Below are 26,759 nucleotides of genomic sequence, written 5' to 3'. Positions count from 1 at the left end.
AATTTAGATCCAAAACTGAGTCAGGAGGTGGGATTGCTTCGACCAGGTATGCAAAAAGTAATGTAAACATGTCACTTCTGCAAGGTTCACAAGGCTCACTTCCTCAAAGATCAAGAGACGATCCTGAAGGAGGAAACGGGACAAAGAGCCATTTTGGTCCCACGCTTGTTTGCTCCTCACACTTCCAGTAATCGGGAATAAAATGGGTGTACATGGGAGTACTATAATCCTTCGGAGGGAGTTACATCAACCTGTCCTTAAAGGTGACTTGGCACTACCGGGGTCTATGGTGTTTTCTTAAATGTTTTTATTGGGTTTTGGTATACATAACATAATATAAACACACACAGAACAATAAGAATTTTCCAAGGGGACATCAGTGGTGCTGCTGACCGCCAGCCGAGCAGGATTCCCTGGCGGGCGATCAGGGAGGCAAAGGCAAGGGCGTCCACCCTCCTCCCCATGAAGACATCTGGCTGGTCTGATACCCCGAAGACCGCCGCTTTCGGGCACGGCTCCACCCTCATCCCCACCACTTTGGACATTGCCTTGAAGAGGTGCCCGCAAGTCTGGGGTAAGACCAGAACATGTGGGCGTGGTTGGCCAGCCTCCTTGGCACTGTTCACATCTATTACCGGAGGCTATGCTGGCATAATGGTGATGTCAGTGGACTAGTAGATGTCAGAGGCTAGTCTAATGCTCCGAGGACATGGGTTCAAATCCCAGCATAGAATTAATTCAATGAATAGATCTGGAATATTCAGCTCGTTTCAGTAATGATGGCCATGATAACTATCACTGATTGCCATAAAATCCCATCGGTTTCTCTGATGCCGCTTTGCGGGAAAATAAAATTGGTCATCCTTACCTGGTCTGGCCTACATGTGACTCCAGACCCACAACAATGTGGTTAACTTGTACCTGCCCTCCGAAATGGCCTAGCAAGTTAATTAGTCCAAGGGCAATTAAAGATGGGCTTTGCCAGGGAAATAATTTTTTTAAATGGCGGAGGGGTGGGGTGCTAGCAGGGAGAGAGATTTTCCAACATCCATCTGCTGTGAACATCACTCCCCTCAGGGATACAGAAAAGCAGAATCACCCTGTACGCTGAAGCCATAGAGCACAAACGGCGGCATTTCACCATAGATATCGGATCTTTGCCCCTCCATATATGGGGTGGGATTCTCCGTTGCCCATCGCTGGAATCTGGAACAGCGATCGGGCGGAGAATGGCTCCCGAAGCCAAAATCCCGGGTGGCACCAGTTTGAGGGGGATGCTCCGCCCCCTCCAAATCGGCGGCATCGAGACGCGCGCCACGCGCAGTCGCAACCGTGTTTGCAAATCACTAGCAGGCACACCCGCGATGCTCTGCCTCCGATGGGCCGAGATCCCGACGGCGCGGGGCCACGTGTGGTCTGAACAGTCATGCGCCTGGCATGGCAGCTGTGGAGAGGTAGAGAGAGGGCGTGCGTCCAGCGCTGTCACACTTCACCGAAAGCCGTGCCGCTGGCCGGGGAGGCTTCTGCCAGGGCTGGGGGGAGTAGTGCGGAGTCGGGGTGGACAGAGACGTGGTACAGCACATCTGCCGCCATTTTTCCGGGTGCAATCGCCGCATGTTTGGACGGTGTAAGCGTACACCTGGCTGCAGCTCGTGTCCAGCACGGACCCGCCGATTCTTCCACATTTACCACACATTCCGCGGGTCTTTCACGCGGTGCCGGTGTTAGCCCCTCACTGGTAGCGGAATCAGTGTGGGTGTGGCACCGATGTGTTTCCGTCGTGTAACACCACAGATCCTCCATTGGTGTGAGCACTTAGCCGCAGGAACGGAGAAACCAGCCCATGACCTTGGACTTCACAGGAGGTGGCCATTCGACCCATCTGATCTTTTGAGAGAGCTATCCAATTATTTCCACATCCATGGCTCTTTTCCCACAGCCCTCTAAGTATTTCCTTTTCATGCATATACTCAAATCCGGACCATAACTCACAGATTTTCCAAATTTCCCCTCGCTTTCTTATGCCAATTATCTTAAATCTGTGACCTACAATTATTGTCCCACCAAACTGAGGAAAACAGATTGTCCCAATCCACTTTTATCAAAGCCTTTCATTAAGTAATGTGAACGGACTATCACTTGCAACATATATCAACCCCATAACACTGGAAAACCGGAAGATCAACAAAGACCAATTGCGATGGACAAATTAGAAAGATTGGAAAAATAAAAATATATGCACACTATATATTTACGCACCGTAAAGTAACAGGTTCTGCAGAGGGAGTAAAACACTCTCCTAGCTTTTGACTGCGCCGCTGCAATCCATCAGATTTACAGCTGGACACGTGGCTGGAAAGAATCCATTAGCTCCCACAATCCTAGCTGCCAACACAGCGATTCAGTGACTGAGGAACACATCCCACTTTAATCAGAGTCAGCTACAAAGCTGTGCCACTGGCCGGGGAGGTTTCTGCCAGGGCTGGGGGGGGGAATAGTGCGGAGTCGGGGTGGACGGAGACGCGGTCCAGCACAACTGCCGCCATCTTTCCGGGCGTGTTTGGGGGGTGTAAGCGTACACAGAGCAAAGCTTGGTCTGCTAGGTACCTCCCGAAGGCTGCTTTGACAGTGGCTGTATTTGGGTTTGTTTATTGTCACGTGTACCGAGGTACAGCGAAAAGTATTTTTCTGCGAGCAGCTCAGACAGAGATCATTTTGTACATGAAAAGAAAAGGAAAATACATAATAGGGCAACACCAGGTCCACAATGTAAATACACAGACACCGGCATCAGGTGAAGCATACAAGGTCCACTTCAGCGAGGCACCCCCATTAACACAGCAGTCACGAGGATAGCTGGTATCATATCAGGGGCTGGTTTAGCACAGTGGGCTAAGACAGCTGGCTTGTAATGCAGAACAAGACCAGCAGCGCGGGTTCAATTCCCGTACCGGCCTCCCCGAACAGACGCCGGAATGTGGCGACTAGGGGCTTTTCACAGCAACCTCATTGAAGCCCACTTGTGACAATAAGCGATTATCATTATCGTGAAAGGAAATGTCACTTTTCAGCACTTCACTGAAGGGGAAACAGAAAATTGGAGAAACGCACATTCGGAGACTTGTTACCTTTCAGCAGAGGCTCCTGATCAGCTGATCCATGATGTGCTGCTGGGGTTAAAGGTCCAGAAACGTTATCCTGTATTCAATCCACCCCCAATGCTGAATCTGTGCCTGGAGTAGATATGTATCACCTTCATGAGCAAAGGTAAATCGCCAAAAGAGACTAAGCTTAGCAAAATAAAGTTGGGCCTTATTATATGTTGCTTCTGGGAAACAGGATCCAGATTTGTTTTCAGATCAGAAACCTGCCTTCAGTGGAAAACCGATTCACTTGAAGGTGAGCCGTTAATTTGCATGAAGTCAGGTTTCGGAAACGGAAATGGGTCATATAATTGCCCTGGAGAGAGTGCAGAGGAGACTTACTAGAACGTTGCCAGAGCTGGAGCTACAAAGATAGTTTGGAGAGATTGGCGTTGTTTTCCTTGGAACTGAGATGGCTGAGGGGGTGACATTTTTGAGGTAAACAACGTTGTGAAGGATAGAGATAGAGTAGAGAGGAGGAATCAGTTTTCCTTGGCAGAGAGTTCAAGAATCAGGGGCGAAATTCTCCTACCCGCCCCGCCACATTTCTGCCCCGACCGGCCGGCGGGAGTCTCCGTAACACCGGCCGGTCAATGGGGTTTCCCATTGTGGGGCAGCCCCACGCCATCGGGAAACCCCCGGGCGCCGGCAAAACGGAGACTCCCGCCGGCGGAGAATGACGCCCCAGAGGTCATAGATTCGAGCTAAGTGACGGTAGGATTAGAGGGGACGCAGAGGGTGGTGGGCGTCTGGAATTTGGTGGCCAAGTTGACGGTGGAAGCAGAGAACCTAAACTCGCACCTGGATCTGCACCTTAAGCTGCAGGGCTATGGGCCGTGTACAGGAAGATGGGATTAGAAAGGGCACCTGGGGGTCTAGGTCGGCATGGACAAGATGGGCTGAATGGCCCCCTTCTGTGCTGTATAATTTCTATGGTCCCAAGTGAAGTAGCCTCTACACGGTAACCATCACGAAATCAGCTGGTCACCCTGAGGGAGAAATCTGCTGATTATACCAAAGTCCTCCACTGCACAAAGTCATGCCAGCGACAGCCACATCCTATGAAAGAATAATGATAGAAAAAGCAACAGTATGGTACTGTTAGTTTGGTCTTTGGGGTGGGGTGGGGGGGGAGATCTTCTGGTCCAGCTGCTGTCAATGGCATTTCCCATTGAATTCCCCCCCCCACCCACCCCCACCCGATGCTGGGACACCCTCGGCAGCGTTTTGCCTTCGGCGGGACAGGAAGATCCCGCTGCCGAGATCGGCCCGAAAATCCTCCACCCTCGTCTTTTAATTCATTCCCAGTGTTTCCAATCTTCTGTTAGTGAGGTAGCTCACTCGCCACTGCCAAGTACATCAGGCAGGCGACAGTCAACGCATGTACGCCGGGCAGTCGCATCATCGGAGGCTGCAGGTTTGAACTGAATACTCGAGTCTGACCTGAAACTGTAATGTACTGCTCCAATTCTCAAATCCACCCAATCTTCGGAATTGGTTCATTTTTGTTTTCCACAATTGGAAACAATGAATTTTCGCAGACTGATGGAGCTCCATGTGCATTTCATCAGCAAACCGCAGAACAGAAAATCAGAGCAGCATACAGTGCGGGGGAAGGGAGTCTGTAGCAACATGGCTCTTCTGGGATTACTAATGCCGTTACTGAAGAGACAGTTCTCTCTTTGTCATTACATTGAACCTGATCTACTCGTTGCTGATTTTGGGACAAGATATCAAATCGGCGTAAAAGTGTTGCCTAAAAGGACAGTTGAGACGAAAATAAAAGTAACAACTATTACAGACAAATTAAACATCTTGCTTAATGTGCACAGTAGGCAAAATAAAATAGGAGAACTGGAGGAAATAATTTATTACGAAGGATCAGACATATTAGGAACTATATCCCATTTTAACAAGAAACAAACCAGCCAGTAATGACACGCCTTGGATGAATAAAGAGGGGCAAAATTGAAATTAAAGCAAAAAGGCAAACACCAAGCAAAGGACGATAAGAGGGAATGCAAAACAATTGAGAAAACACCCCAAAATTAGGAAGGCACAGAAAAACTACAAAATTAGGTTGCCAATGAAAATAAAAATAAATAATATTCCGTTAACGCAAAAAATAAAGATAGGGCCAGGGTCAATAAGGTGCTAAACATGACAAACACAAGCAATGGCAATAGAAGTGTTAACTAATTACTGTATTAGAATAAATGAAATAAAACAAAACTTTTTGCTAATCAATAACTATACAAGGTACTGTACACACAAACGCAATGAGATCTTAGAACTAGAGCAAAATACTGCAACAGGAGATAATTTAATCGACTCCTCCTGACATCCAATTACATTCCCATCACTGAATTGTACACTAGCACGTTCCTGGGGTCAGCATTGACCAGAAACTGAACTGGACGAGCCATATAGATGCTGTAGCACAAGAGCAGGTTGGAGGCTGGGAATCCTGCAGTGAGTAATTCACCTTCTGATTCCACAAAGTTTGTCCACCATCTACAAGGCAAAGTCAGGACTGTGATGGGATACTCCCTACTTGCCTGGATGGGTGCAGCTCCAACGACACTCAAGACGTTCGACACCATCATGAATAAAGCAGCCCCCGCATAACTGGAAGGTGCTGTCAAAGGAGCCTTTCTTCGCTGTTGCAGGGAATCTTGTAGACGTTACACTCATGTTGCTACTGTGCGTTGGTGATGGACAGGGTGGCAGTCAAGGCTGACACTTGAATGCAGGACTGAAGGGGTGCCTGTTACACGAGGCAGATATTAGGAACTTGGCTCCAGAAATTAGATCCAAGATGTAGCAGGCAATTAAGGGATTAAATAGACTGAGGGGAGTAAAAAAAACCTTGCTAGCACGGAGTCAGACGGATACGCCCACACCTGGCCAAGTTACATTGTCCCAGTCGGACATAAACTCGTTAGTGGGAATACACAGGATGCTCCAGATGCCTGTTCTTCGGGACACTCCTGTCTGACCAGCTATTAGCCCATTATAGAGTCTGATGGCCTCTTTTCCCGCCAATGGGCCAGTTGCATATCAATATCAATTGTATAAAGGGGAGTGGGCCAAACAGTCAAGATAACGCTGATAGGCAAGTCTGGAAACCCCAGAGAACCTTTGTTTGAGGGGCTAGGCGGAGTGGAGAGAAGAAAAGAGAAGAGAGAAAAGAAGAAAGAGAAGGAGAGAGATGAGAGAAAGGAAGAAAGAGACTAAGAGAGAGAACAGAGGTGAGAAGAGAGAGAGGAGAAGAGAGAAGAGAAGAGAGGAGAGGAGAAGAGAGGAGAAGAGAGAAGAGAAGAGAGAAGAGAAGAGAGGAGAAGAGAAAGAGAGAGAAGAGAAGAGAGAGGGAGAGGAGAAGAGGAGAGGAGAGGAGAGGAGAGGAGAGGAGAGAAGAGAGAGAAGAGAGAGAAGAGAGAGAAGAGAGAGAAGAGAAGAGAGGATCCCATCGTGCTATTTTTAAGAATATCTGGAAAATTATCCCCCCGTGTCCTGGACAACGTTTATCTCTTATTCAACATCCCACAAAAAAAAAGATCATTCACTCATGATCACATTGATGTTTGAATTTTGAGCACAAATTGGCTGCTGCATTTCTCACATTACACCTGCGACTACATTTCAAATGTTACTCATTGCCTGTGAGGCACTTTAAGATACCTGATAGCAGAGAATGCTCCCAGCATCCTGGTCAACAATGGTAACCTCGCCTGAACCATACAAGGAGACGTTAGAACAAGTGACCAAAAGCTGGTTTTAAGGGGCACCTTAAGGAAGGTGGGGAGGCACAACAGAGGGGTGGGAATTCCAGAGACTGGGCTAGCTGCAGGCGTGGCCACCAATGGTGGAGCAATGAAAACGTGCAAGGGCAAAATTGGGGCAGCGCAGAGATCGTGGAGGGTTCTAGAGCTGGAGGAGTTTACAAAGAGAAGGAGGAGGGGGGCCACGAGGAGTTTGAAAACAAGGATGAGAGTTTTAAAAATCGAGGCATTGCAACAAATAAAGGTCAAAGATTTGCTGTGAGTAGGATATGGGCAACACCCTTTCGGATAATTCCTCGCTCAGGCAACATTACCAAAAACAGATGAATTGGGCCTTTCATCCGATTGTTATTTGTAGAGCAAGGCTGGTACAGAATGGTAGCTACTTATTTGTCTTTACATAACATCAGACACCGCTGTCATCTGATATGTGAAATGATCCAAGCTATTTGAAAAATATCATTTAAATACAAAACTTCTTTCAAATAAAGCAATAAGTATTTTAAGGTCATCAACAGATTGTTGATGCCTTCTCTTCTGGTTAATAAGCGTACTGTGCGAGTTCATTGCCAAAACGTGGTGTCAAGCCTCAAGATTAACTGCCCACGGAATATTTCCATTTATTGTGGGCTTGATAAGATCGTTCTTCTCTTTCCATTCATTCCCCGTGTGTTGCAATCAATATTCAAGTGGCAGTCTCCCGGCTTAACGCATCCTTCCCCAAGTCTGTGGAACTGCCCATCTAGAGTCAGTCCTCCCTCATCATTTAAAGGCTTTTAAGACCACGAACTTTACGCCACCGTTATTTTCTGACACTCCATTTTTCCCCACTTGTTTTCAGGCTTCATAGCTTCTTCCAGGTATGTCAGAAACAAAAAATAAATAAACAAAAGAGTTGTTTGGTAGAACAGACCATGAATGTCACTAAAAAGAGAGACAGGTTGCAGAAGCTTTTTTATAATAATAATCTTTATTGTCACAAGTAGGCTCATATTAACAATGCAATGAAGTTACTGTGAAAAGGCCCTAGTCGCCACATTCCGGCGCCTGTTTGGATACACAGAGGGAGAATTCAGAATGTCCAATTCACCTAACAAGCACGTCTTTCAGGAATGGTGGGAGGAAACCGGAGCACCCGGAGGAAACCCACGGGGAGAACGTGCAGACTCCGCACAAACAGTGATCCAAGCCGGAATCGACCCCGGGTCCCTGGTGCTGTGAAGCAGCAGTGCTAACCACTGTGCTACCATGCCGCCCAGCAACATGTCTCTCTTTTCAACGATATTCAAAGAATAAATCCATTGCAGCCGCATCATCATTTTGATGCTGAACTTGAGAGGCAACACAATATGGTACCATGCTGCACAAGAAAGCTAGGTTGAGCTCATGGTAGACTGTCAATTGAAGTGGCCAAAGTCATGTCATGAAAAATCATGAAAAAAATATGGATAGTCAAAGACATGGGATAATGACGGGACTGACAATACTTAGCCCTCTTGTACAAACCAAACCAGTTTAGATATCAATGTTTGCAACGTAGCAGTCCTGTAGGGCAGTGTTTTTCAAACTTTTTTTCCGGGCACCCATTCTTACCAACCGACCAATCTTCGCGGCCCACGCCGGCCGACCTTTGCGGCCCACGCCGGCCGACCTTTGCGGCCCACGCCGGCCGACCTTTGCGGCCCACGCCGGCCGACTTTTGCGGCCCACGCCGGCCGACTTTTGCGGCCCACCATTTTCTCTTACCTTGTTTGTTGCTGACAAAAACGGAGGAAATGGTTTTGGGCCCATTTGGCCCCAATGGTCCCTTTGTCCCACCAAACTTGAAAAAAAAAGGCTGCGACCATATTTTTAAAAATGCAGCCGCACTGCGCATGCGTGCCTGATCATTGGTGCGTATGCGCATGGATTCGAACCCGGGTCCTCAGCTTCGCAGTCCCAGTGCTAATCACCGTGCCACATGCCGCCCATTAGAGTGCTATTTAATGGGAACTAGTGCATCACGGTTAAGAAAATAAAGTTTCAATAAAGTTTGTTTATAAAATAACCAAGCCCAATTTCCTATATTATCACTCTTTCCATCTTAAAAATTATGGTTCAGGTCCAGTCTCTTAGCCACTGTTGAGAGCTGAGCGCGTGCCCGTAACAATGCAGTAATGTCAGAGGTGTGATTTCTGAATGAAACATGAGACCAAGGCATCAGCTGCCTACTCGAGTGGGTGGAAAGGATCCCATGGTGCTATTTTTAAGAATATCTGGAAAATTATCCCCCCGTGTCCTGGACAACGTTTATCTCTTATTCAACATCCCACAAAAAAAAGATCATCCACTCATGATCTCATTGATGTTTGAATTTTGAGCACAAATTGGCTGCTGCATTTCTCACATTACACCTGCGACTACATTTCATTGCCTGTGAGGCACTTTAAGATACCTGATAGTTGTGAAAATCACTATACAAATACATTTTTTTAAAATTAAAATATTAATAATTTATTATTAGTATCACAAGTAGGCTTACATTAACACCACAGTGCAGTTACTGTGAAAATCCCCTAGTCGCCACATTCCGGCACCTGTTCGGGTACACCGAGGGAGAATTCAGAATGTCCAATTCACCGAACAAGCACGTCTTTCGGGACTTGTGGGAGGCAACCGGAGCACCCGGAGGCAACCCACGCAGACACGGGGAAGAACATGCAGACTCCGCATAGACAGTGACCCAAGCCGGGTATCAAACCTGGGACCCTGGCGCTGTGAAGCAACAATGCTAACCACTCTGCAATCTTGCGCCCAAAACATGGTACCTGGCTGGGTCTTTCTTGCCCCAGCTTCCATTTCGTAACAGCTGTCCTGGCATGACCAGCTCGGAGACCACGGTTATAGAATTGCGTCAAGGTCCAAACTGGGCAATGCCAGAGCCCAACATGCTAAATGAAATTATGGGTGTACCCACACCACATGGACTGCGGCGGTTCAAGAAGGCAGCTCACCAACATCTTCGTAAGGGCAATTAGGGATGGGCAACAAATACTGGCCTGGCCAGCGAGCCCACATCCCGTGAAACAATAAAACAAAACTCACAAGTTACAATAGGAGCCAACTGCATCAGTAGTGGACTCGCCAACACTAAGGGCATTCAAATAGTCATTGGATAGACATATGGACGATAAGGGAATAGTGTAGATGGGCTTTAGAGGGATTTCACAGGTCGGCGCAACATCGAGGGCCGAAGGGCCTGTACTGTGCTGTAATGTTCTATGTTCTAACTTGAGTAAGTGGTAGATGTCAGGGAGGGAGCTCATTGACATACATGTGTCTGAGTGCAGGGTTAATCTGCTTTTAAATTGTTAAACCACCCAGCAGTGTCTCCAGGCAGTCAGCACTCAAGTCAATGGGCAAGTACTGTGTTCAATCACTACTTTAAAAAATTTCAAGAACCCAATTCATTTTTTCCAATTAAGGGGCAATATAGCGTGGCCAAACAACCTAGCCTGAACATCTTTGGGTTATGGGGGCAAAACCCACGCAGACATGGGGAGAATGTGCAAACTCCACACGGACAGTGACCCAGAGCCGGGATCGAACTGGAGACCTCGACGCCATAAGGCAGCAGCGCTAACCACTGCACCACCTTGCTGTGTTCAATCACCTTTGCCCACCCCACACACAGGACAACTTTTATTCCCTTGATCAATAAATGCTCAGTGAATTTTGTGGCCATTGATGGAGTGCTCAGGGGCTTAAAGGGCAGGGGCAATAAACTACATTTTTTAAATAAATGTAAACCTATATTGACAAGACGCCCTTCATAAAATCACACGCTCCGTCTTGCACACACAGGTAAGCAGCAGCTTTTACCGCTCCCAAAAGCTTGTCGGCACTTGAATCTTAAGGGCTTCAGAGCTCTCCTCTTCCGGATTTGAACCCATTTATTGGGAAAAACAAATGTTCTCTCCCCTCTCCCAGAGAACACTCGCCTCCACACCAATGCCAGCAAAGCTGATCCATTGCCCCGTTCCAGGCTCGTAACCCAATCAGGTAAAAGGTGAACCATTTTGAAACAACCCATTGCCTTGTTCTTCAATCCTGGATACAGATTGAACCCGTCCCACCCTCTGCTTCCCCGATGCAGCAATTACCAGCTCCCTGCATCTGATAGGGAGAGTACAAAGTGTTCTGGCCCTACCTTACTGTAAATACTACATTTGTTCATCAATCTGTTGCGTGTATGTTACTACCTTCCCCGGGCATCAAGAGGATTCTGCACTCTGGATACAAATTTGATGATTGAGAATTGATCCAAGCAGAATCTGGTTCAATGGGGTCCCGAAGCACTGAAGTCAGATCTGATGCCCACACACCTCTGATGTCTTTCTATTCATTCCCCCTCGTTGCTTCTGACCCACCTTTATTTCAACGTACCTTGTTCACACGGGATCCTAGTGACTCATAAAAAATGTATTTTAATTAATAACGAAATTGGACTTGCCTCAGTGGGACCGGACACACAGCAACTATGCTCCTGAGGGAACCACAATGCCGAGATAAAGGCCGGGATTCTCCGGACATTGCAATTCAATTTTCACGCCGGAAGCGTAAACCCGGCAGTCGGTTTCGTGGCAGCATGGGGTAGTTAACACGGGAAATTCCATTGACAGTCAGCAGGGCGATAGAACCCCGCCCCCAGCGAATGGCACATGGCCGAGAAACACGGGGCTGGGGGAGCGGAGTACCCCGCCCAAAATAAACAGACTCAAAACTAACATATTTTGTGTATCGCTATGCAACAGCGGTGGGTCCCACCACCCACCGCACTTCCCTCTCCAGACCGTGTCCAACAATACCACAATGGGCAGCATGGTAGCACAGTGGTTAGCACTGTCGCTTCACAGCACCAGGGTCCCAGGTTCGATTTCTGCCGTGGGTCACTGTCTGTGCGGAGTCTGCACGTTCTACCCGCGTCTGCGTGGGTTTCCTCCGGGTGCTCCGGTTTCCTCCCACAAAGTCCCGAAAGACGTGCTCGTTAGGCGATTTGGACATTCTGAATTCCCCCCCTGTGTACCCAAACAGGCGCCGGAGTGTGGTGACTAGGGGATTTTCACAGTAACTTCATTGCAGTATTAATGTAAGCCTACTTGAGACACTAATAAAGATTATTATTATGAGCTTCCAACACTGCTGTCCACTCAATGTCAACCACACGACTCCCCAGGAGGAGGTTTCAATCACTTCCCCAGTCACTCATCCTGCTCCCGTTAATCCTGCATACAAGTTTTATTCACTCTGTCGACCAGTACTAATGCTCCCAAGGTTAACACCCTCCTGAGTTCACTCACTGGGAACCCGCTGCAGCAGTCTGCTCCCTGGGATTACCAATCAATTACAAGTCAGCCTAGGGGTGACCAGATTTTTCAAAAGTCAAACCCGGGACACATTTAAAAGCCTTGGGGAGGTGTGGCCTCCACAATGGTGTACATATTGAGTGACCAATGGCACTAGTCTGGGGGAGGAGCAGTTGAAGGTAAGAGGTCATCTGGCCTTCAGATAACCAGTGGTGCACTTTCCTCAAGATAAGATTACATCTCCCGGATGTCCATCCAGAGTTCACAATCCTATTAAGCCAGCAACTACAAACCACAGACATTTGTCTAACTTTACTGCACAATGGGTTCGGACAATAGACATTTTCAACCAGAAGCTGAATTTTAAACTAGCCAACGTATGTCAAGTATGGCCGATCTGGTTTGCACCTTCCTCAGCACTGATTGGTGGCTTACCAAATGGGCACCGCGCTGCCATTTAACTGCCGTTGAGGGCATTCCAGCATCAGGCTTGCTTTGGGGGTCCCATCCTACCCCTCAAGCTCCCTCCACGCCAGCCAATTAACCTCGTCAACAACGGCCACTATCGCACGCTCGTGTGCAAAGGGCAGTGGTGGGGAGAAACTGACTGAGCCGACAGAACTGTGCCCCAGCCTTGGTCATGCCAACATGGGTCATGCTGGCAAAATGGCAGATGGAAAGATCTGGAAGGGGAGGTTACAATAAAGAGCTAGCGAGTTCTTATTCTGGGGAGGTGTGCGTGAGTTGAAACCTGCCGTGTGGAGGGGAATATCACAGTCTTGAAGAGTTCTTTGCATTGAAACTGAGCAGGGAGAATCTAGTTAGTCATGTGCATGGTTGAGGTTTCCTTTGCTAGTCCTTCTATGGCACATAAACTGGCACCAAGTCAAAAATAAAGGCCTGTGGTTTCTCTGTAGAAAACACAATTGCCAAGTGGCTAACTCAGTGAAACCAGGAAATACCATCTAGTACTCCACAAAGACTTGTCACCTCCTTAACTTTCTCTGAACTATTCCAGCTCTCCAGTTTTGTTCACTAAATAATTTCTGCTGCTATTTTCAGGTTGCAAGGAGTAAGAACCCGCAGTGCAAAGGAATTGTTTTTCATTCGGGGAAATCAATGGAGCTCAAAGTTTTAGGATGTTTGCTACAGGGTGTGTTTTAGTTTTGTTTTCAGAGCTGGAAAGCTGCAGTCACAGCCAGAAGGGGTATTAGTCTCCCTCTCTGTAATCTAAAAAATGTAAATCGATCCTTTGGTGATTTGAAACTAATAACAGAAGTGACTTTAATCTGATGTGCTTCTGGTAAAAGGTGTTTTAAGTCGTATGGATGTTAAAAGGAAAGCTTAAAGGATTACTTAGTGTTGTATTCTTTGGGGGTTGTATTGGAATTAATGGTTGCTAAGATGTTCACTGTATGTTTTAAAAAGGTTGACTTAAGTTCATAGAATAAACATTGTTTTGCTTTAAAAAATACTTTTCCATTTCTGCTGCACCACGCCTGTAGAGTGGGCCGTGTGCTCCCCGTACCACAATCTAGTAAAAGTTGTGGGTCAGGTGAACTTCATGATACACTTTGGGGTTCTCTAAACCCTGGCCCATAACACAATGTGGGTAGTCACCTGACCCCCCCCCCCCCCTCCTCCCCCAGCGCAATCAGACGGTGCAGCCAATCAGCCAAATGGAAATGAAGCCCGGGTGTTAATAGGCCCTGGTCTCACATTGCCACCTGCGTAGGAACCGCATGTCTGATCTTGTGGTTCAGATAATTGCTGAAGATCCCATGGCACTGTTTGAAAGAGAGCAGAGAATGCTCCCAGCATCCTGGTCAACAATGGTAACCTCGCCCGAACCATACAAGGAGACATTAGAACAAGTGACCAAAAGCTGGTTTTAAGGGGCACCTTAAGGAAGGTGGGGAGGCACAACAGAGGGGTGGGAATTCCAGAGACTGGGCTAGCTGCAGGCGTGGCCACCAATGGTGGAGCAATGAAAACGTGCAAGGGCAAAATTGGGGCAGCGCAGAGATCGTGGAGGGTTCTAGAGCTGGAGGAGTTTACAAAGAGAAGGAGGAGGGGGGCCACGAGGAGTTTGAAAACAAGGATGAGAGTTTTAAAAATCGAGGCATTGCAACAAATAAAGGTCAAAGATTTGCTGTGAGTAGGATATGGGCAACACCCTTTCGGATAATTCCTCGCTCAGGCAACATTACCAAAAACAGATGAATTGGGCCTTTCATCCGATTGTTATTTGTAGAGCAAGGCTGGTACAGAATGGTAGCTACTTATTTGTCTTTACATAACATCAGACACCGCTGTCATCTGATATGTGAAATGATCCAAGCTATTTGAAAAATTTCATTTAAATACAAAACTTCTTTCAAATAAAGCAATAAGTATTTTAAGGTCATCAACAGATTGTTGATGCCTTCTCTTCTGGTTAATAAGCGTACTGTGCGAGTTCATTGCCAAAACGTGGTGTCAAGCCTCAAGATTAACTGCCCACGGAATATTTCCATTTATTGTGGGCTTGATAAGATCGTTCTTCTCTTTCCATTCATTCCCCGTGTGTTGCAATCAATATTCAAGTGGCAGTCTCCCGGCTTAACGCATCCTTCCCCAAGTCTGTGGAACTGCCCATCTAGAGTCAGTCCTCCCTCATCATTTAAAGGCTTTTAAGACCACGAACTTTACGCCACCGTTATTTTCTGACACTCCATTTTTCCCCACTTGTTTTCAGGCTTCATAGCTTCTTCCAGGTATGTCAGAAACAAAAAATAAATAAACAAAAGAGTTGTTTGGTAGAACAGACCATGAATGTCACTAAAAAGAGAGACAGGTTGCAGAAGCTTTTTTATAATAATAATCTTTATTGTCACAAGTAGGCTCATATTAACACTGCAATGAAGTTACTGTGAAAAGGCCCTAGTCGCCACATTCCGGCGCCTGTTTGGATACACAGAGGGAGAATTCAGAATGTCCAATTCACCTAACAAGCACGTCTTTCAGGAATGGTGGGAGAAAACCGGAGCACCCGGAGGAAACCCACGGGGAGAACGTGCAGACTCCACACAGACAGTGATCCAAGCCGGGAATCGACCCCGGGTCCCTGGTGCTGTGAAGCAGCAGTGCTAACCACTGTGCTACCATGCCGCCCAGCAACATGTCTCTCTTTTCAACGATATTCAAAGAATAAATCCATTGCAGCCGCATCATCATTTTGATGCTGAACTTGAGAGGCAACACAATATGGTACCATGCTGCACAAGAAAGCTAGGTTGAGCTCATGGTAGACTGTCAATTGAAGTGGCCAAAGTCATGTCATGAAAAATCATGAAAAAAATATGGATAGTCAAAGACATAGGATAATGACGGGACTGACAATACTTAGCCCTCTTGTACAAACCAAACCAGTTTAGATATCAATGTTTGCAACGTAGCAGTCCTGTAGGGCAGTGTTTTTCAAACTTTATTTCCGGGCACCCATTCTTACCAACCGACCAATCTTCGCGGCCCACGCCGGCCGACCTTTGCGGCCCACGCCGGCCGACCTTTGCGGCCCATGCCGGCCGACTTTTGTGGCCCACCATTTTCTCTTACCTTGTTTGTTGCTGACAAAAACGGAGGAAATGGTTTTGGGCCCATTTGGCCCCAATGGTCCCTTTGTCCCCCCAAACTTGAAAAAAAAAGGCTGCGACCATATTTTTAAAAATGCAGCCGCACTGCGCATGCGTGCCCGATCATTGGTGCATATGCGCATCGTTTTGCACATGCGCACCAATGATCGGGCACGCATGCACAGTGCGGCCAAAATTTTTATCTGTTTGTGGCCATTTTGAAGGCCGCTCGCAGCTGGCATTATGAAAAACCGGCTGCTGCGGTTGTTGCGCACAGATTTGCGCGATCGGGAGCGCCGCGATGGACGGCTCCGCGACCCTCCCGACACCCACCAGCGGGTCGCGTCCCTGTGTTTGACAACGCCTGCTGTAGGGGACAAACTGGAATTGGGGTCAACTACAATACAGGTCTTCCAATTCATATGTTGAATACTGCAAGATAATACGGGGGGGTATTGAATTTAGACAATCTGAATTGTGCCATGTCAGCTCAACTACCAGTTAAACATCTCTCCTGACTTTAGTTTCGATAAGGTTAAAGTAGGGAGTTATGTTGAATGGGCTGCCGCATCATTATCACCCATTCTACACTTTTGTCTGTAGCAACATTATCCCCAAAACCTTTGGGATGGGAAACAACCGGATGGCTGATAATGCTGGGAATTATCAGCCTAAGCAGTGGTACACATCCTGCTAACTAAAAGTAGAGTTGGATGGAAATTACAAAGTGGTTACAATTCAGAATCACAGATGTGTACAGCGCAGAAAGAGGCCATATGGACCATCTAAACAGCCCCTTGGCTAAAGCAATCCAAAACTAAATCTGACTACTCCGATTTCTCCCTGATGCCATATTAATTAATCCTGTTTAAAACATTGAGCCTATTTTCCCTTCCAAGGGTCAATGGTCTCTACCTCAACTGATCCCTATGCTATCGTTTAAAACACACTGATTAACAAAATTCTTCTCTTTTCGCTCTTCCCCCACAAACAGAAAGAATTTGATGCTTCAGGCAGTTAATGGGAGGGGGGATTGCTGATCGTTGTAATTTTCCGTCTGGTTCACTAATGCCCCTTTAAGGAAATCTGCCACCCTTACCTGGTCTGGCCTACACGTGACTCCAGATCCATAGTTAAATAGAGTAGTCAGGGGTAATATACCGCAGTACCCCAAGTGAGCCAGGCTGTTAATTGGAGGGTTTAAATGGCAGCAACGTGCTGCATTCCTGCTGAAATGTGGATGGCCTTTTCAATTTCTAAAGCTAAATTGAGCCTCGTATATGAGAGACATCAAAAAGCATACAGGCAAATGTTTTGTCCCAAAGTGAGGCAGTTCACTGGGATGGGTGTGCAAGGTGAATCAGGTTTCAACCCCCAGAGCTGTATCGCATAATCCAAGTCCTGGTGAATTTTAAAAACACTGTTAAATGGTGGCTAACTCAAATCGGCAATAAAACCCAAACTTGTGCATCTATTTTCTGCCACATATCTGGGCCATGGAACCTCCTCCACTTTGTCAGAGTTTTCATCCTTCTCTCTCCAACATGCAGACTCCGCACAGACAGTGACCCAGCGGGGAATCGAACCTGGGACCCTGGCACTGTGAAGCCACAGTGCTCTCCACTTGTGCTACCGTGCTGCCCCGGTCTGATCAAAACCGAACCATTAACCCTTTCAGTTTCTCTCTCCCTCTCCCCACAGATGTTGCCTGACCACCTGCGTTTTTCCAACAATTTTAATTCCCCCCAAAAATACCCTCATCGTTCATATGTTTTCCCTGCTAAATATCTATCGATCAAACACTATCCCCCTCCACTGCCTCCCAGGCAGTCATTAATCCAATATGTTCACCTTCCGTATTCACAACTCCAGGCCACACTCACTTGTAGTGCGGGAGGTGAATAGCATAGACTCATTTAAAGGGAAGATACTTAATCGCATGAGGGAGAAAGGGATAGAGAGGTATATTGGTGGAGCAAGATGAAGCAGGTGAACTGTTAATAATATTTTAATTATATAGCCAAGGTACATCATTGAAAGGCATTATTTAATTAAATACTATGATCTGATTTATTGTCACATGTATTAGTATACAGTGAAAATTATTGTTTCTTGCATGCTGTACAAACAATGCATACCGTACATAGGGAAGGAAGGAGAGACTGCAGAATATAATGTTACAGTTATAGCAAGGTGTAGAGAAAAGATCAACTTAATATGAGGTAGGTCCATTCAAAAGTCTGATGGCAGCAGGGAAGAAGCTGTTTTTGAGTCGGTTGGTACGTGACCTCAGACTTTTTCCTGATGGAAGAAGGTGGAAGAGGGTATGTCCTGGGTGCGTGGGGTCCTTAATTATGCTGGCAGCCTTTCTGAGGCAGCGGGAATTATAGATAGAGTCAATGGATGGGAGGCTGGTTTGCGTGATGGACTGGGCTACATTCACAACCTTTTCTAGTTTCCTGCGGTCTTGGGCAGAGCAGGCTCCATACCAAGCTGTGATACAACCAGAAAGAATGCTTTCTATGGTGCATCTATAGAAGTTGGTGAGGGTTATAGCTGACATGCCAAATTTCCTTAGTCTTCTGAGAAAGTAGAGTCGTTGGTGGGCTTTCTTAACTATGGTGTCGGCATGGGGTGGGGGGGACCAGGACAGGTTGTTGGTGATCTGTACACCTAAAAACTTGAAGCTCTCGACCCATTCTACTTCGTTCCCATTGATGTAGACAGGGGCATGTTCTCCACTACACTTCCTGAAGTCGATGACAATCTCCTTCGTTTTGTGAGCAGAGATCAAGTGTAGAATCAAGTCCGAGGTCAGGTGTAACGCCTGTCCTTGTCAGCTTGGATCTAGTATGCCTCCTTTGTGGTGGGGCCATGATTTAGAATTGGATTTTGGAATAAGAAAGGAGATGGATTAAGGCTTTGTCCTGCCCACGCTCCGCACATTGGCTTTGTAACGCTGGGAAGGAATGTAGGATCTGTGGGGGCGGAATGCATCACTACCCCCGGGAACGATGTTTATGTTTAATTCTTTAAGTGTGTTTCGACTTTTTGTTTCAGTTCCAATCACCCCTCTTTAAATTGATCATTTGTTGGCTGGGTTGCATCATCAACGCCAGCAATTATATTTTATTTCTGATTTTGTACGTTTTTTTGAATGACATTTTGATTTTTGTGACAGTGCTTCACCAGCAGCTGACACCCACCACTTCGCTAAGTTTATCTTATTGATTCTTTTGGTTTATTTAAAAAAGGAGGATAAATAGCAACACCCCCCCCACCCACCCGCCCATTGGGCATCATCACACCCAGGAATGATATTTTGGCCTAGCCAAGTTACCTTTGACATTTTGATTTCTGTTACAGTGCCTCACCAGGGACATTCACCCTCCCCTCAGTTTTTATCAGGGGGTTCATTTATTGACTTGCTGTATTATTAAAGAAGTATTTTGAGAGAGAGACTGAACAAAGTCCATAAACTCTCTCAGCAAGCAAAACCTCGGTGTCTTGGTTTTGACTTCACCAAGCAGCTTAGGTTTTATGAACAGGGATGAGATTTGTGTGGAGCCTCCGGGACCTACTTTTGCCAACCAGCCAATCTACGGGAACACGCCGGCCAATCTTTATGACCCACTCCACGTTCACTTCCCTTTAATGCAAAAGGGGAGCCTGCTTGGCCTTCATCCTCTTACTCCAATCTGGCTCACAGGAGGATAGGGCAATGTGCATATCAGTTGCAAACCAGCCAGTTCCCTTGTGCCGCCTTCATCTTTGTGTGAATGGAAAATCCAACCTCACATGTAGGTCGGCATGAAGGGCAATAGCAACGAAATGCTCATTTTACTCAGCACTGGATACTCCTTGGAGATGCTACTGCAGAATGCTGACAGCCTCATGAGTTTTAGGCATGTTTTTAATGTACTGTCAGTGTCTTTTCATTTGGAGTCAGCTGTAAGTTAATAACTGATTCTGGGGTCTGAACCTCAAAATAGATTTTTCACCCACCACTTCTCTTTCAAAATCTGAAACTTCTCCTTTCATTTGCCAGTACTTCCCTGCATCCTTAATGCATTGGAACAATTGACAGAACTATACCTCAAGAACGCATCTTTATACTGCTTGTTCCAGAGTGAAGATTCTTCTGGGTTGGCTGTGAACCAGAGGCCTTCGAGCTCTGTACAGAGCTAAAACTAGTACTGCTCTGTCTTGCCCTGGACTCTCCTGTGCAGCTCTCTCCAGCAGATTCAGATGCGAGATCCTGGTCAGTAGGTACACTGCCCATTTGTGTCTCTGGCATCTCTTTCTTGTAAGAAAATGATTTATCATCACATTCTCTTTGCCAGCAGCTAGAAAATGGACAAAGCTCTCCTCCGTGATTTGTCAAAGGTACGTACATAGAGGGCACTTGATGTCAAGTGTACATAACAGGGCACGTGACCTGCTCACTGCTGCCGCTTCTGGCCGGGAGACTGTACACAGCCTCCTTTACTTCTCATTTAATAGGCCTCCATTTTCAATAAAAACGCTGGTAGTGGCCACTGAGTGCTTCTCCCACGACCTTCTCTATTCCTAGTTTCCATATTTGGTGAGCATGAAAAGAAATGTTGTTCTTCTCTCCAACCTTCTCTGAGCTGGACGCACTGACCATAACTATCACTTTAGTTAGTTATCCTCCTTGTCCTGGGTGGGGCACAAGGCCGCAACAAATGCTCCTCCATCAGGCCCTTTGCTGTGATGCCTCACCCCATGTAAGCCCCATCTCATCCAGATCAGACACCGCAGTCCTACACCATGTTCTTTTGGCCCGCCCCATTTATGATTGCTGGCTGGTATCCACCTTGGAGCAACCGTCGGTCTTCAATCATTCTTAGCAGGAACTCAGGCCAGACCTGGGGCAGGGAGGATAGTGCTTATTTTCTCTCTGTCTCTCTCCCCCTTCCAGCTTACCCCGAGCAAACCATTTTGCATTTGTGTTCACAATGCCCTTGCTGTAAAAAATAAATATTTTTACTTATAGAATCATAGAATTTACAGTGCAGAAGGAGGCCATTCGGCCCATCGAGTCTGCACCGGCTCTTGGAAAGAGCACCCTACCCAAGGTCCACACCTCCACCCTATCCCCATAACCCAGTAACCCCACCGAACACTAAGGGCAATTTTGGACACTAAGGGCAATTTATCATGGCCAATCCACCTAACCTGCACCTCTTTGGACTGTGGGAGGAAACCGGAGCACCCGGAAGAAACCCACGCACACACGGGGAGGATGTGCAGACTCCGCACAGACAGTGACCCAAGCCGGAATCGAACCTGGGACCCTGGAGCTGTGAAGCATTTGTGCTATCCACAATGCTACCGTGCTGCCCACTTCATTCCACTCTCCTTCCCCACATCGTGGGTTTCACACGAAGCATTCCACAGTTGAATAGCAGAGTGCAGCATCGTTTGCTCTGGTCAAAATACATTACTGCAGCCTCAGAGGAGCACAGCAGATTAGCTATCCCCATTTAGCAATCACCTTTGTGACCTTTCGGAGCTAGACTTGTCACTGATTTCCAGATTGAGCGCCTAAGCTTTTGAACAAGGTTAAGTGTAGGTAATGTTCAATGTAATGTCACTTAGCATTTCGAAAGCCATCAATAAAAATAATCTTCATCTTGCAGCATTTCAACTGATGTGCTGCAGAAACTCCATTATCCCCTGTACCTTTGTGCATATGGTTAGTGCCAAACGGGATCTTGAAACTGGGACGGGAGAAATAATTTGATTCAAGGTTCACAAATGTTCACAGATGTGCAGGAAGTACTCTGCAGTTACACTTACCCTCTCGTCGCCTCTCATCGCAAAATCGAGCGTCAGTCTACATGTCATTGGACATGGGGTGGAAACAACTGGGAATATAAACAAATGAGAAAACTTACAACTCTGTCAATATTATCCCCTGTAGAGCCTATGCATTCCCCTTCTCCCACCTAGACCCGTAGCCGCTCCACCGTCCCCCATCAAGAACAGTAAACGCTCCCTTCCCCCCTCTAGAATAGTAAATGCCCCGCTCCTCCCTCCCCAGCTATAACAGAAAATGCTCCCACCCCATCTACATCAACAAACGCTCGCCCTCCCCTCTAGAACAATAACTGCTCCCCCTCGAGAACAGTAAATGCTCACCCCTCCCACTCTAGAACAGTAAGCACTTCCCCTCTCCCTCGAGAACAGCAACCGCTCCCCCTCCCCTCTAGAACAATAATGCTCCCCCTCTGCCTCGAGAACAGCAAACGCTCCCCTTCCCCTCTAGAACAATAAACGCTCCCCCTCCCCTCTACAAAAGTAAATGTTCCCCCTCTAGAACAATAAACGCTCTCACCCACCCCTCGAGGACAGTAAATGCTCCTCTCCCCCTCTAAAACAGTAAACACTCTGCTCCCCCTCTAGAACAGTAAACGGCCACTCCCCCTTCTAGGATAGTATGCGCTCCCCCCTCCAGAACAGTAAACGCTCGTCTCGCCATCTAGAACAGTAAACACTCCCCTACCCCTACCCATCTAGGACAATAAACACTCCGTTCCCCCTTCCCATCAAGGACAGTAAACACTCCTCACCCCCTCCCTATCTAGAACAGTAAAAACGCCCCCTTCTCCTCTAGAACAGTAAGCACAGCCCCTTCCCGTCTAGAACAGTAAACGCTCCCCTCCCACTCCCCATATAGGACACTAAACAAGCCCCTCCCCATCCAGGACACCAAACAATCCCCATCCCGAACCCCAACAAGGACAGTAAACTCCTCTTTCCCATCTAGAAAACTAAATACTCCCCTCACCCCACCTCATCTAGAATAGTGAACATTCCCATCCCCCCTTGGACAACAGTAAACACTTGCCCCCGCCCTCCCCAACTGGGGCAGTAAACACTCCCCTGAACCCTCCCCATCTAGGACAGGAAACACTCCCTTCCCCCAAGCCAATCTAGGACGGTAAACACTCACCTCACCCTCCTCATCTAGAGCAGTAAACTCCCCTCCCCCTCCACCTCCCATCAAGGACAGCAAATACTCCCCACCGCCCTCCCCATCGAGAACAGTAAACGCTCCCTCTCCTCTTCTAGAACAGTAAGCCCTCCCCTTTCCCATGTAGAACAGTAAACACTCCCATCCCCCTCCCCATTTAGAACAGGAAATACTCCCCTCCCCCCTCGAGAACAATAATCACTCGCATCCCCCCTCCCCGTGTGGGACAGTAAACACTCCACCCCCCTCCCCATCTAGGACAGTAAACACTCCCTCCACCCACCTCCCTCCCGCCTCCCCCCCTCCCATCTGGGACAGTAAACACTCCCCTCCCGCCTCCCCATACAGGACAGTAAACATTCCCCCCCATCCCATCTGGGACAGTAACACTCGCTTCCCCTGTCCCCATCTAGAACAGTAAACACTCCCCTCGCTCCCCATCGAGGAAGGTAAACACTCCCCAATCCCTCCCCATCTAGAACAATCGCGCCGATACCGGAGAATTTCGGACAGTAAACGTTCCCCTCCCACTCCCCATCTAGAACAGGAAACACTCCACTCCTGCCTTTGAGAACAGTAAACACCTGCCCCCCTCCCCATCTAGGACAGTAAACACTCCCCTCCCTCCTCCCCACTTATGAGAGCAAACACTCCCCTCCCCTCTCCCCATCTAGGACAGTAAACACTCCCCTCTCCATCTAGAACGGTAAACACTCCCCCCATCCAGAACAGTAAATATTCCACTCACCCTCAAGAACAGTCGACACTCCCCTCCCATTCGCCATCTAGATCAGTAACACTAGCCCTGGTCTTGGTCTGGAACTGTAAGCACTAACCCTGGTATGGATCTAGTGCAGTAAACACTAACCCTGGTCTGCATCTGGAACAGTAAACACTAACCCTGGTCTGGATCTGGAGCAGTAAACATTAACCCTGGTCTGGATCTGGAACAGTAAACACTAACCCTGGTCTGGATATAAAACAGTAAACACTAACGCTGGTCTGGAACAGTAAACACTATCCCTGGTCTGAATCTGGAACAGTAAACGCTAACCCTGGTCTGGGTCTGGAATAGTAAACATTAACCCTGGTCTGGATTTGGAACAGTAAATACTGAACCTGGTCTGGATCTGGAACAGAAAACACTAACCCTGGTCTGTATCTGGAACAGTAAACACTAACCCTGGTCTGTATCTGGAACAGTAAACACAAACCCTGGTCTGTATCTGGAGCAGCAAACATCAACCCTTGGTCTGGATCTGGAACAGTAAACATTAAACCTGGTCTGGGTCTGGAACAGTAAACACTAACCCTGGTCTGGATCTGGAACAGTAAACACTAACCCTGGTCTGTATCTGGAGCAGCAAACATCAACCCTTGGTCTGGATCTGGAACAGTAAACACTAAACCTGGTCTGGGTCTGGAACAGTAAACACTAACCCTGGTCTGGATCTGTAACAGTAAACACTAACCCTGGTCTGTATCTGGAACAGTAAACACTAACCCTGGTCTAGATCTGAAACAGTAAACACAAACCCTGGTCTGGATCTGGAGTAGTAAACATCAACCCTGGTCAGGATCTGTAACAGTAAACACAAACCCTGGTCAGGATCTGTAACAGTAAACACAAACCCTGGTCTGGATCTGTAACAGTAAATACTGACCCTGGTCTGGGTCTGGAACAGTAAACACTAACCCTAGTCTGGATCTGGAACAGTAAACTAACCCTGGTCTGGATATGGAACAGTAAACACTAACCCTGGTCTGGGTTTGGAACAGTAAGCACTAACCCTGGTCTGGATCTGGAACAGTAAACACTAACCATGGTCTGGATCTGGAAGAGTAAACATTAAGCCTGGTTTGGATCAGTAACAGTAAACACAAACCCTGGTCTGGATCTGTAACAGTAACTACTAACCCTGGTCTGGATCTGGAACAGTAAACACTAAACCTGGTCTGGATCTGGAACTGTAAACACTAACCCTGGTCTGGAACAGTAAACACAAACCCTGGTCTGGATCTGTAACAGTAAATACTAACCCCGGTCTGTATCTGGAGCTGTAAACACTAACCCTGGTCTGTATTTGGAGCAGTAAACATTAATCCTTGGTCTGGATCTGGAACAGTAAACACTAAACATAGTCTGGATCTGGAACAGTAAACACTAAACATAGTCTGGATCTGGAACAGTAAACACTAAACATAGTCTGGATTTGGAACAGTAAACAACAACCCTGGTCTGGAAATGGAACAGTAAACATTAATCCTTGGTCTGGATCTGGAACAGTAAACACTAAACATAGTCTGGATCTGGAACAGTAAACACTAAACATAGTCTGGATCTGGAACAGTAAACACTAAACATAGTCTGGATTTGGAACAGTAAACAACAACCCTGGTCTGGAAATGGAACAGTAAACACTAACCCTGGTCTGGATCTGGAACAGTAAACACTCTCTTGGTCTGGAGCAGTAAACCTTGCCCCCCCCCCCCCCCCCCCAATCCACATTCTGATCTAGAACAGCAGTATATGTCTGATCTAGGGGAATAGCGGTGCCCAGTGAATACGGAAGCAGCCTCCCGCGGATGGAGCACACTAACCTACCGGCTCGGAGGACTGGGCTGTGCCGGTGGGAGTCAGGCTGCGGGTTTACCGAGTCGGGAGCGGCTCAGTGTAGCTCTCTCAGGCGGGTTACACTGTATCAATCCTGGTGCTCACCGGCCACAGTATTACTGTATCCAACCGGCTGTTGTATCTTGTCGCTGAGGTTGGTTGTCTCGGCTGCTCTGGGTTCCTCCCGAGCCGCCGCCGCCCTCGCCTGCTCGTACCCGGCCGCGCGTTCACGAGCGCGTCCCTTGCAGCGTGAAATCGATCCGATTGTGCTTAAAAGAAATTGACCAAATATTGTTTCCTGGGTGTTTGCGATCCTTCCACCCCGCGGGTCGACAGATAGAATTCGTTTCAAAATAAATATTTACCAGTGTGACCATTGTAAATACACCCAGAGATTGTGTCACTGCTGATCTTTGCAAATTGGAGAGAGATTGCACCAGCACAGAGGAAGTTGAAAGCCCAGTGGCGTTAGACTGAACTGTTTGAGGTTGGGGAGAACGGTTTTTGCTGATGCTATTTTGCAGCTTGTCTTTCTCATGTTAAGTTGATTTCTCCCAATTCTAAAAGGCTGTGCAAAAAGCCAAGGGACCGAGAATTAATTAGCTCAAATCATGGGGGGCAGGTAGGTTAAGGGGTGGATAAAGCGTTCCGCATTCTGTGCTGTAGAAATAGAGGCTTAAAAGAATACAAAAGCAAGGAACTTTATAAAGCACTGCTTCAGTCTCAACTGGAGTATTGTGTCTAATAGTGGGTATCGCGTTGCAGGAAAGATGTGAAGACATATATAAGTAATCTTAAAATTAAATGATGTGGAGATGCCGGCGTTGGACTGGGGTGAGCACAGTACGAAGTCTTACTACACCAGGTTAAAGGCCAACAGGTTTGTTTCGATGTCACTAGCTTTCGGAGCGCTGCTCCTTCCTCAGGTGAATGAAGAGGTCTGTTCCAGAATTAAATAACACACAAAAGGAGGCCATTCAGCCCGCTGAGTCCGTGCTGGCTCTCTGCAAGTGTAGCTCAGCTGGTCCACACTCCCACTCCTACCCTCCAACCCTGTCACTGTAGTCCTAACTCCAACCCCCCCCCCCCCCTTTTTCCTTCGTCATTTGGCTGGCCGGCTGTCCAGCCAGAAGGAAGAATCCTAACCTGCCGAAAATATAAACTAGCAGTTGCCCTAATCCCTTTTCCCCTTGGGTCAATTTTTGTAGCAGACATAGGGGTCAATGTGTTGCCATTTTATAATCCCTCAAGGCTGCTTGCT

The 26,759-nt window shown here is 47.3% G+C and overlaps 1 protein-coding gene across 1 annotated transcript in view; it reads right to left on the bottom strand.

The window, feature by feature from the left end:
* LOC140398863 (alpha-N-acetylgalactosaminide alpha-2,6-sialyltransferase 6-like) overlaps positions 1-25,922 on the bottom strand; it is a 56,349-nt gene extending 30,427 nt beyond the window's left edge. The window contains exons 1-2 of the mRNA XM_072487805.1: positions 25,490-25,922; positions 21,708-21,775 (exon numbers count right to left, since the gene is read on the bottom strand). Of these exons, the coding sequence (XP_072343906.1) occupies positions 21,708-21,755 (48 nt within the window). The 5' untranslated portion in view covers positions 21,756-21,775; positions 25,490-25,922. The remainder of the gene's footprint in view (positions 1-21,707; positions 21,776-25,489) is intronic.
* Between the last annotated feature and the right edge of the window lie 837 nt (positions 25,923-26,759).

The sequence above is a fragment of the Scyliorhinus torazame genome, chromosome 22 (genome assembly GCF_047496885.1).
Source record: "Scyliorhinus torazame isolate Kashiwa2021f chromosome 22, sScyTor2.1, whole genome shotgun sequence".
In the NCBI taxonomy this organism is placed as follows: domain Eukaryota; kingdom Metazoa; phylum Chordata; class Chondrichthyes; order Carcharhiniformes; family Scyliorhinidae; genus Scyliorhinus; species Scyliorhinus torazame.
The sequence above is the reverse complement of the archived record's forward strand: the minus strand, read 5'-3'. Positions and strand labels throughout refer to the sequence as shown.